General features: G+C 42.0%; 1 protein-coding gene across 1 annotated transcript; it reads left to right on the forward strand.

Annotated features, from left to right (window-relative positions):
* Positions 1–6,683: 6,683 nt before the first annotated feature.
* LOC131025898 (protein DETOXIFICATION 56) lies at positions 6,684–8,469 on the forward strand. Its single transcript, XM_057955679.1, has one exon. It carries the CDS (start codon positions 6,836–6,838, stop codon positions 8,264–8,266), a length of 1,431 nt encoding a protein of 476 aa, XP_057811662.1. The 5' UTR covers positions 6,684–6,835; the 3' UTR covers positions 8,267–8,469.
* Positions 8,470–11,256: the final 2,787 nt, after the last annotated feature.

Consider the following 11,256-nt stretch of genomic DNA (forward strand, 5'->3'; position numbering starts at 1 on the left):
ACAAAGCTTTGATGCTGATAACACACCACTGGTTGAACGCGAAGAATACCCGGTTCAACCAGACTAGAGGGGGGAGTGGTTGGTGAGGAGCAATATATGCAGAGTAGGGAGAGAGTACAAATCAGAGGAACCACTCTCATCAGAGGAGCCGTATGGGTCAGAAGAACCATTTATACCAGAAGGATTTCATCCATCAGAGGAATGACTCTAGCCAGAGGAGTCATCCGCACCAGAGAAGTCATTCTTGACAGAGGAGCCCTCTCCTCCAGAGAAATCATCCGCGCCGGAAAGGTCACCATCGTCAGGGAGGTCATCGTCATCAGAAAAGTCAACTCCATCAGAGAAGTCACTACCGCCAGAGGAGACGCCCTTGCCAGAGAAGACGTGTTTACCAGAGGAGTTCTTCATGACAGAGAAGACGTGTTTATCAGAGGAGTTCTTCATGACAGAGAAGACGTGTTTACCAGAGGAGTCCCTCATGCCAGAGATGTCAATATCACCAGAGAAGACGCCTTCGCCAGAGAAGACATTTCCATCAGAGGAGCCAATAAACGCGCGGGAAGGTCTCCCGCGTATTATCGAAATTACCAACGTACCCTTCCACCACGCAGGACGCATGCACCGAAGATGTTTTTACTATTTTACCCCTCCGCTTGTAAATATATAAATAGGGTCCGAGCTCGTGTATTATTTCTTACGCTATCTCTTATTTTCCAAATACAACAGTCATTTTTCTCTCGTATTAAGTTTCCGATCATTCTACTTCGCTCCTTCCGATCAGTCCCAATAGGTATAGTTTACTGTTTCATCGTATAGTTTTAGGTGTTGGTTTCGTTAAACACCATAATGGGATTTCTCCAATCCCCTTTCAATTGGATAAGACTCAAGCCGGTTATCTTAAACTATAGAAATTATCAAGGGTATTGAGATATCTTAAAATTTGAATTCATCTTAATAAATAATGAGTTAACATATACTCCCTCCGTCTAGCGTTTGCTCATCATGGGCAGAAGTTTCCGAAGGTTTCCTGGGGTTCTTGGATTTGGGAGACGTTTATCCCGGTTCGACGTTCGCTGGTTTGTTGGCGCCTTCTTCATGATAGAATGCCTACTTATGATCGTCTCATAAAACAGGGGCTGGTTTCGCCTAACTGGTGCCCGATTTGCAGGGGAAATGAGGAGACGGTGGATCACACTTTTTGGAACTGCGTGCAGGTTCGACAAGTGTGGGTGGTTTTTTTAACTTGGTTTAATTTCCCGCAAGCTCTTTATGAATTAGATATCAAAAGTTTTCTGGTAGCTGCGTGGAATAGAAAGTCTAGTTCGCTGGTGCAGAAGTTCTGGAAGGCTGGAATTATTATGATTATTTGGGCGGTTTGGACGCAGCGTAACAGCTGTATCTTTGAGAATAAACAATTTTCTTATAGACAAGTTCTTCACTTGGCTAAAGTGGCCTTCGTCGAGATGGAGCAGAACTTCAAGCATTTGGGACATATGAATAACGAGTGGTCGGACTACGTGATTCTTCGCACGATTGGCGTGAAGGGTAGAGCTGCGCCCCCTTTGAATCTTATCTCGGTTAGCTGGTGGCCCCCCTCTCCTTCGTGGATGAAGGTGAACACCGACGGTTCTGCTTTGGGGGCGCCGGGGGCGATTGGCACTGGAGGCGTCTTCAGAGATAATTGGGGTTGGGTTAGAGGCTGTTTTCACTACAAGCATGGCACTGGTTACGCGTTTGAGGCTGAGTTAATGGCGGTGATCACTGCCATTAGAATTGCTCATGCAAGGGGTTGGTTTCGTCTCTGGATGGAAGCTGATTCGACTTACGTTGTGAGTCTTCTTCAAGAAAGATCCAAAAAGGTGCCTTGGCGTTTTCTTGCTATTTGGGAGAATACTTTGAAGCTGCTGGAGAATTTTCAGCTCCATGCAACGCATATTTTTCGAGAAGGCAATAAAGTGGCGGACATCATGGCGAATCCGGTCCGCACTGAAGGATGGTGGCCTCACGAAATTGAAGAGATTAAGCAGGCGGCACGCTTGGACATGTGCTCTCATTCACATGTTCGCGTTAAATGATTTTTCCGACATCCTTGTTCGCTCGGAGCTTGGCTCCTTTGGTGGTGGAGTTATTTTGCGGAGACCTTCAGGGACGAGCAGTTGCTTTGTGGGCGCAGGGATGGGCTCCGGGGTTGGTTGTGGTGGCTGGCTGGATCGGGATGGATTTGGCAAAGCAGTCTGCGGGGTTTGGTACTGCGCAGGGAGGTTGCGGGAGGTTGGAGCTGGCGTTTCGCAGCGGTGTGGGCGGGGCTGGTTGCTGTTCTTCGGATGGTGTTTTTTGGGGCGACACACAGCTTTTTTGCAAGCTCTGGGTGTGCTCAGGCTTGGGGCTGTGGGGTGCGTTCTCTGCTGGTTGCAAGGCGTTGGACTTCTGGGGCTCTAGTCCTTCGGTCTTGAGTTTTTTTTGTCACCAACTGGACCGTCATCGTGGAGTTGGTGATGGGTTTTTTAGCCCGTTTCTGCTGGACGTCGTCTCTCGGCTGGGTCGATGGTACGGTTTTGGTTTGCTTTTGGGGTAGTGAAATGGTCCGAAACTTCTTAGGGGCAATGGTTAGGCCGGAGCTCCTGAAGTCGTTTCACCTTTCGTTGCCTGTTTTGGTTTTCTCGGTTTTTTCTTGTTTCTTCTTAGACGGGTACTCTTTTTTCCTTGTTAAGGTTTTTCCCTTTGGGTTTTCTTTAACAAGGTTTTAATGAGGCCCGGCCCTTAGTCTGCTCTCTGTGCTTTCAAGGGTTTTTTTTTAGGTTTTCTCTTTTATAAAAATCGCTAATTTAATAAATAAATATACTCCCTCCGTCCCGCCCAAGATGCTACATATTCCTTTTCGGGCCATCCCAACGAAGATGATACATTTCTATAGTTGGCAAAAATAAGGAATTTTAAACACTTAATTAACACTAATTAAGTATTCTCTTACTCCCTCCGTCCCAATAAAAGTGGCCACATTTCCTTTTTGGGTATCCCATTAAAAGTGGCTACTTTCTAAAAATGGCAAAAGTTTACTTTAATTAAGTCAACAATTACTCACTAATTTGGTCAACAATTGTAGGCCACTTTCTAAAAATGCCAAAACTACTCACTAATTTGGTCAACAATTGTAGGCCACTTTCTAAAAATTACTTACTAATTTTGGTGGATCACACTCAATTAAAACATGACAATCCCCTTCTTAATCTCCGTGCCCAAAAAAAAGTGGCCACTTTTATTGGGACGGAGGGAGTATTACATTCTCTCTCCTACTTTATCACTTTATTACATTCTCTTTCTTATTTTATCACATTATTACATTCTCTCTCCTACTTTATCACTTTATTATTACACACTTAAAACACTAATCTACAACTCCTTAAATTCCGTGCCGAAAAATAAATGTATCGTCTTGGCTGGAACCGAGGGTGTATATGCTATCTTTCCCTATTAAGTTAACCCTCAATAGTAAACACCCCCTTACACTATCAAAATTATATGTCTTCTTCCCAAAGTCTCATTCCTAACTTATGCCATGCATATTTTTATAATTTGATGGATCTATAAGGTAGCAAGGGCCTCCTAAGAGTAATATTTATACCCATCGAGGCCTCAGATAATAGCGGGAATCCTTTCATCAAACGAAATTTGAGGTTCCCAAGCTGATCGAAGAATCCACACTGGTCCTAGGTATAGGTAGATTTTCCAAGCTAAGAGTCAAATCTATAGCACAAAAATCAATAGAATCAGAAGTAGATGGACTAGAATCAGATGTTTCAACTTCTAGATGTGTGGGACTCATACTAAAGTTATTTTGAAAGAATTAGGTATTTAGGCTATAAATGAATACATAACTCCACATAAAAGATTGTCAAACTAATGAATTAATTTAATTTGAAAATTGAAAGTTGAAAGTTGAAAGTTGAAAGTTGAACAAAAAATTAGTACGATTACTTGATGAATTAATGTACAAATTAATGTTGCTTAAAGTAATTTTTGAATATATCATAATAGTCGTGCATTATTTTATGTCAAACTAATGCATTATTTTCCATATCTTCTTCCAATGGTAATTACTAATTAGCATTTACGTCAAAATTAGAGGAATATCGCATAAAGTTGTGTGTTATATTATTTAGGGAAAATTGCACCTAAATACACAAACTTTGTCGAAAATCCATATTTGACGTGAAGTTAGGAATTTACATTTTAATACACCAATTTAAGAAGTTGTTCAATTTTGACACATTTTTCAATTCCGGCGACCGGCATTCTGACGTGGACGCCGGAATGCCAATGTCGCAGCCACGTCACACACCCACTCTCTTTCACTCTCTACACGTCACCTCCCCCCTCCCCCCGTCGGACCCTCCCCCTCCCCAGAACCGCGTCGCACCACCGCCGTCGAGCCCAGCCTCCCGCCGTCAGCCACTTCCCCCTCCCCAGAACCGCGTCGCACCACCGCCGTCGAGCCCCATAGCCACAAACCCTCCCTCCCGCCGTCAGCCACTTCCCCCTCCCCAGAACAGCGGCGCACCCGCCACCTTCACCTACCAAACCAACCGGATTTCCCACCACCACCGTCGATAGAGAGAGAGTGAGGGGAGGCAACTGGACAGCGGGGCTGTTCGGCGGAGAGAGCGATGGCGGCCTCAGCCTTTGAGGTCGACCGACGGTCCAGAGAGGGTGAGGTCGACGGCGGTGGTGGCCGAGGGCTGCTGCTGTTCGTCTGTCAAGGAGAAGGGCAGAGGCGAGGATGAGGGAGACGGTGATGGCGGCGGTCCGGCTGACTGCTGCTGTCGGCTGGAGCACAGGGGGCGAGTCCGGCGGTAACCTCGCCGGAAATCGTAGGAGAAAAAGGGTTTAGGGATTTAGAGAGAGTGATTTGTGGATTTGGGGATTTTTGTGAGGGAGGAGATAAGGGGGACGAGCGAGAGAGCGAGAGTCGGGGGAAGGAAGGAAAGACAGAGAGAGCGGCGGCGGCACTCGCCGGCCGTCTGTCGACGGGAAATTGAGAGAAAAGGGGGAGAGTTTCATGAGTTACTTAATCTGGTTCGGTTTTGAGAATGAAAGAACGAGATTTGAGTGAGTTTGATGAGGGGAAGAAGGTGGTGGTGGCAGCTGGTGGCGATTTCGCCGGGAATGGAAGGCGGCGGCGCCGGCAGGAGAGAAGAGGAAAGAGAGGTAGGGAGAAAGAGGGTGGAGGGCGGCGAGAGTGATGAGAGAGAAGGGGGAAGGTGACGTGTATAGAGAGAGAGAGAGAGTGGAGTGTGTGTGTGACGTGGTGATGATGTGGCATTCTGGCGTTCACGTCAGAATGCCGGTCGCCGGAATTGAAAAATGTGTCAAAATTGAACAACTTCTTAAATTGGTGTATTAAAATGTAAATTCCTAACTTCGCGTCAAATATGGATTTTCGGCAAAGTTTGTGTATTTAGGTGCAATTTTCCCTATTATTTATCCATGATAGTTTTTTAAGTGCACATTCTGAAGATATGTTATCCTATATATTAATAATCATATCCTTAAGTATTTACATTTTTTAAATCTTTATTTTGAGGGTTTAAATTATTTTTTCTTTTAATATATAGCAATGTAATCATATTCAAAACTTTTAATATATACTAATGTATTAAATTAAAATAATATCTATAGTAATAATAATAGAATATTTGTAGGAATAAAAATAGAACTTAAATTGGTTCTCACCAGGAGCGAATAAATAAAAAGTATCTGCTACTTTACAAATAACATTTGTTAGCTCAGTGGTACGCTCCTTCATCTATCATCTCTCGTTGGTTCAATTCTTAGTTGCAACAATATTTTTTTGCTTTTATATATATATATATATATATATATATATATATATATATATATATTATGATATTTATTGAAACATTACATTTCTTCATATCAATGGTTATCTTATCTTACGATAATAATTATTTGACCAAATAAATGAAAAGTACAAGTTCTCGTGGGTAAAAATGACAATCATCGCGGAAAAAAAAATTATTTTTTCATCACAACAATAATTACTTTGAATTATACGTAATTTTCAACCGGCCTCAGACTCGCGACCTGCGCCCAACCGCTGACCTGCGCCCCAACCCTTCCCTGACCCTCTCATCCATACACTCGATCAGTCTCACCCATGTTTTTGCCTTTTTATCCAATCAAATTATTTATGTAATTTAACTTTGCTAATTTTATTTTCGTAGAAGGATAACAATACTATTATTTGATATTATTTATCTAACTAAAAAATATTTCCTCAATGTGTTTATGCATTTTTCGAATCTTTTTGTGTATATAGATTTAGATTCTTCATTGAGTTTTTCTTTATAAATTTATTGAATTTATATAGTAAATTTGTTTAAAAAAATTAATAAGTCTTGGATTTAAATAATAGATTTATATGTGATAAATATAGATAAAATCGAACTTGTTTAGAATTGTGATTGTAGTTGAATTCTTTTATGTTCATTATTATGACAATAATCAACTAAATAAAAAAAGATTAGAATAATAATAATAATAATATGATATTACACTATTGTCCTTAAAATAGATTAAGAAATAAGGACATATTAGGCAAATCAAATTTTGTAAAACAAGGCTATTTTATAATAGGTATAGATTTTTACGATAGCAAAAAAGATGGATATAATGTAGAGCGAAGCCCATGCAATGCAACATGTCTATATATCATATCATCTTGTGCCCATTTAAAGAAAACATGAGTAATACACATTAATTAGTGAGAGAAATTAAAGCTCATCTCATCACTGTTAGTTGCAGAATTAATTGATCAATGGAGCAACCCAAACATCAACCGCCGGAATGTCTCTCCCTCCGGACGGAGCTGAGGACGCAATGGCGGATCAGCGTTCCCTTGGTGGCGATGAACTTCACATGGTTCGCCAAAACCGCCATCACCACGGCCTTCCTGGGGCGCCTCGGCGAGCTGCCCCTCGCCGGCGCCACCCTGGGCTTCACCTTGGGGAACGTCACCGGATACTCCCTCCTCAACGGCCTCTGCGGCGCCATGGAGCCCATCTGCGGCCAAGCCTTCGGCGCCAAGAACGCCCGCCTCCTCCACAAGACCCTCCTCATGGCCACCTCCCTCCTCCTCGCCGTCTCCATCCCCATCGCCTTCCTCTGGCTCAACGCCGAACGCATCCTCATCAACTGCGGCCAGCAGCGGGAGATCGCCTCCGTCGCCCGCCGTTATTTAATATACCTCATCCCCGATTTGGTCGTCACCTCATTCATCTGCCCTCTCAAGGCCTACCTCAGCACTCAAAACGTCACCGTTCCGATCATGCTCAGCTCCGCCGCCGCCGTGGCGCTGCACATCCCGGCCACCCTCCTCCTCGCCCGCGCCAGGGGGCTGGAGGGGATATCCATGGCGGTGTGGATCAGCGATTTGGTCGTGGCGATTTTGCTCGCGATTTACGTGATTTTGTGGGAGCGGAGGAAGGGAGGCAACTGGAAGGAAGGGGGCTGGTTTGAGCAGGGGGGCGGCGAGTGGGGGCGCCTCCTCAAGCTCAGCGGGCCCTGCTGCCTCACCACCTGCCTCGAGTGGTGGTGCTACGAGATCGTGGTCCTCCTCGCCGGCCGCCTCCGCACCGCGCGCCGCTCGGTTGGAGTCCTAGCCATAGTCATAAACTTCGACTACTTGCTCTACTCCGTCATGCTGTCCCTCGCCACGTGCGCCTCGGTGCGCGTGGCGAACGAGCTCGGCGCGGGGCGGGCCATGGGGGCCCGTCGCGCGGCGCGGGTGTGCCTGTGCGCGGGGGCGGCGGGGGGGGGGGTGGGAGGGGCGGCGGGGGCGATGGCGGGGGCGTCGGGGGTGTGGGGGAAGGTGTTCAGCCGGGAGGGAGGGGTGGTGGGGGGCGTGAGGAGGGCGATGGTGGTGATGGCGGCGGTGGAGGTGGTGAACTTCCCGCTGGCGGTGTGCGGCGGGGTGGTGAGGGGCACGGCGAGGCCGTGGCTGGGGATGTATGCGAATGTGTGCGGGTTCTATGTGATAGGGCTGCCGTTGGGGGCGGTGTTGGCGTTGAAGCTGGGGTTTGGGTTGAGGGGGTTGCTGCTGGGGCTTCTCGGTGGGGTTGTGGTTTGTTTGGTTTTGTTATTGCTCTTTCTTGCCAGAATTGATTGGGATGCTGAGTGTCGCAAGGCGCAAATGCTACAAGATTTGGTTAATGATCATCATAATCCCAACCCCTCCTCCTCACCATGATTCAAAGAATTCGTTTTTTTGAATATACGCTCATTCTCAGGCTTTCATGAAGAAATCGATGGTAGAAGGGATATTTAGAGTGAAGTGTTGTGCTCTTATTATTTCTTTCTAAATTCTAATTCATCAAATTAACAGATAGAAATGTGACTTGGATTATTTACGATCTGAGCCAATCAAACTGATTTATTTCTTAATTTGATTTACACCAAGAGCAAGACCAACGTCTTCAACGCCAATCAAATTTTGATTTGTGTCAACTAAATCAAGAAGATTATGATATTAATGATGCTATAAAAACATCACTCCACTTTCTTGTGGAAACCGAACTTGTTACTCGAAATCATGAATTGATAGGATATCAAAGTCGCAAATGCGGTAGCGAGTAACACTAACTAATTGGTAAGCTTGACGTGACAAAATACATTGGGAAAACCACAAACTGAAGCCCACATACATATATGGAAAATGATTGCGTTTTGGTGAGATATACTATAATATTGTAGTATATATAATAGATACACACACACTAACCAATAATAAGACGAAAATCACAAAAAATAGGAAATGGAATTCCAGCGAGGAATGCACGAGCGGAGCGGCCATAGGAATTTCAGTTAATTATGTTGTACACTTGTACACGATACGCTAGTTGAAGTTGTGGATGACTCATTTAATTATTACCATCATTATTTTCCAATCTTCTACTACCATAACTTCGATCGAGAAAATCTGAGGTTGTTCAAGTGAAACCAATTCTAAGTTTGTGGATGAAATTTCGTGACATTTTTATGTCGTACCAACTCATTGGCCAAAAAAGAAAAAGAAAAAACAAATAAAAAACTCTAACCAATATATACATAACATAAGAATAAGATGCATGCTGAAACCTTTTGACTTATATATATGAGCCTATTTTTTGGTTACTTGTTTTATCTGATTATTATTAACTAAATACAAATCGATATATGATACGATTTCCACTAAGAAACCAGACAATTATTGAACTCTAGATAAACAAGTTTTTAATTAACTTTAATTGGGTTTCTTGAGTTGATCTTGGAAATTTGGGGGGTTCGAGAAGTAGCAATTGTTAATTTGTGGTTTTTAATTTGTAAGAATTTTTCGTATCTGTATTTATTGTTTATCTATACTTACATCAATAGCGATGAACAAATATCTCAAATAAATAATTTACAACTAATTAATGAAACCTCAATAATAATCTTACAATATGCTTCAAAAAAAAAAATCTTACAATATATCTTAAATAACTCAAGTCACTTTTTTCTGTTTTTGCAAGGGGAAAACTTTCCGAGTTTCTTCTGAAAAGAAGAGATGCACCAATTCAAAAAAGAAGGCAATTCATATTAATAAATAGAATGAGGATGATAAGAATTAAATGATCATACACTCATGATGCCTAGTAGAATAAGGATAGCAAAATATGCAATAGTTTATAAGAGCAAAAACGCAAAAAACGAGTGCTTAATTCCTTTAATTAATTGGGTTGGGTGGGGTGGGGTGGGGTGGGGGGTGACAAACATAGACAAGTGGAATGCAAATTATTGTGGATCGTGAGGATTTCTCTGTCCTTCCTTTTAATTTTGTTTCTCTATGAAAGCGCTAATGAGATCTAGTTCTAATGATAAAAATGAGGCATTCAAAAACTCTTCTTTGTGAGAGGTTTTGAGTTCAATTCAGCTTGTATGTGGGTTGTTTCCCATCTATGTGTGGATAATGGTTTCGCCTGCATGCGGGTAGTTTTTTTCACCTTTATGTGGTGTAAAGGGTGATCCCACCTTTGTGTGGGTAGTTTTCTCACCTTTGTATGATGTATGCATATGAGTAATTTTCTATTTTTATGTAGTGTAGAGGTGATGTCTGTGCAAGTTTCTTATTTGATTATACAATTGATACCTCTTATAATTCTTTAAAAAAAAAAAAAAAAGAAGAAGAAGAAGAAGAGAGAGGAAGAAGATAAGAAAGCGCGATCAGCTCAATTTTGCGAATACCGGCTACAAGTATATTTGGAGACGTGGGAAAATGAATTAATTCATGATTGGTCATGGAAATGTAAACAATAAATTGCACGTTTGCTATTTGCTAAATTCAAAACTTTTCATCGTTAACTACAAAGCATGAACTATAAGCTACTCGCTACTGTTAATTCATAATGTAGGTCTTTTTAAAACTTTTCAGAGCATCCACATTGAGCTGGCTCATCCGCTGATCCGCTATCTCGAGGTAGCATGAGCGATCAACCAGCCGATACAAGGTGTGTTAACTTGAGGCGTGATTCATCCGCAATAAATGACGGGCACGTATTTTATTTTTTAAATCTAACAGCAACAAAAATAAACGACTAGTAGCCGAATTTTTTTTTCTTTTCTTTTTTCCCTCTATATATACCACCATTTTTCCTACACTATTTTTGCATCAATGATCTTCACCAATTCTCCATCTTTTCTTTTTCATTTTTCATTCTCTCTCTCAAACTTTCACATACTAGCAAAAATGACTTCACTGTACGCTTCCTCTTCTTAGCATAAATGGTTCTCAAGGCACAACAAATTGACCAAGAAGTTTTCATGAACCAAGCACCCTAAAGAGCTCTCTCGACGATTTGGACCACTAGGGCCGAAATAATTATTTCATGTTTATTTTAAAATTTATATAATTTTCCTATTTACGTTTAATGTAATTTCATGGTATTTCAAATATAGTAATTTTGGAATTTAAATTAACTCAAAAAATAGTTTATTTTTTGTCATTTTGGGATGTCCACAAAAATTAGTCTTTTGGGATGTTCAAAAAAATTAGTCTCTTTCCATTTTTGAAAACTATCTATTATATGGTAGGCCATGTTCTCCACTCACAATACAATTAATTATTATTATAAACACTACTTTTTAAATAAGATTACTTCTCTACTCACAATACAATAACCATTTTTATTAAAATTCGTATTGTTCTTAATTAGGACTATTTTT

This window comes from Salvia miltiorrhiza, chromosome 1 (assembly GCF_028751815.1).
Source record: "Salvia miltiorrhiza cultivar Shanhuang (shh) chromosome 1, IMPLAD_Smil_shh, whole genome shotgun sequence".
NCBI lineage: Eukaryota > Viridiplantae > Streptophyta > Magnoliopsida > Lamiales > Lamiaceae > Salvia > Salvia miltiorrhiza.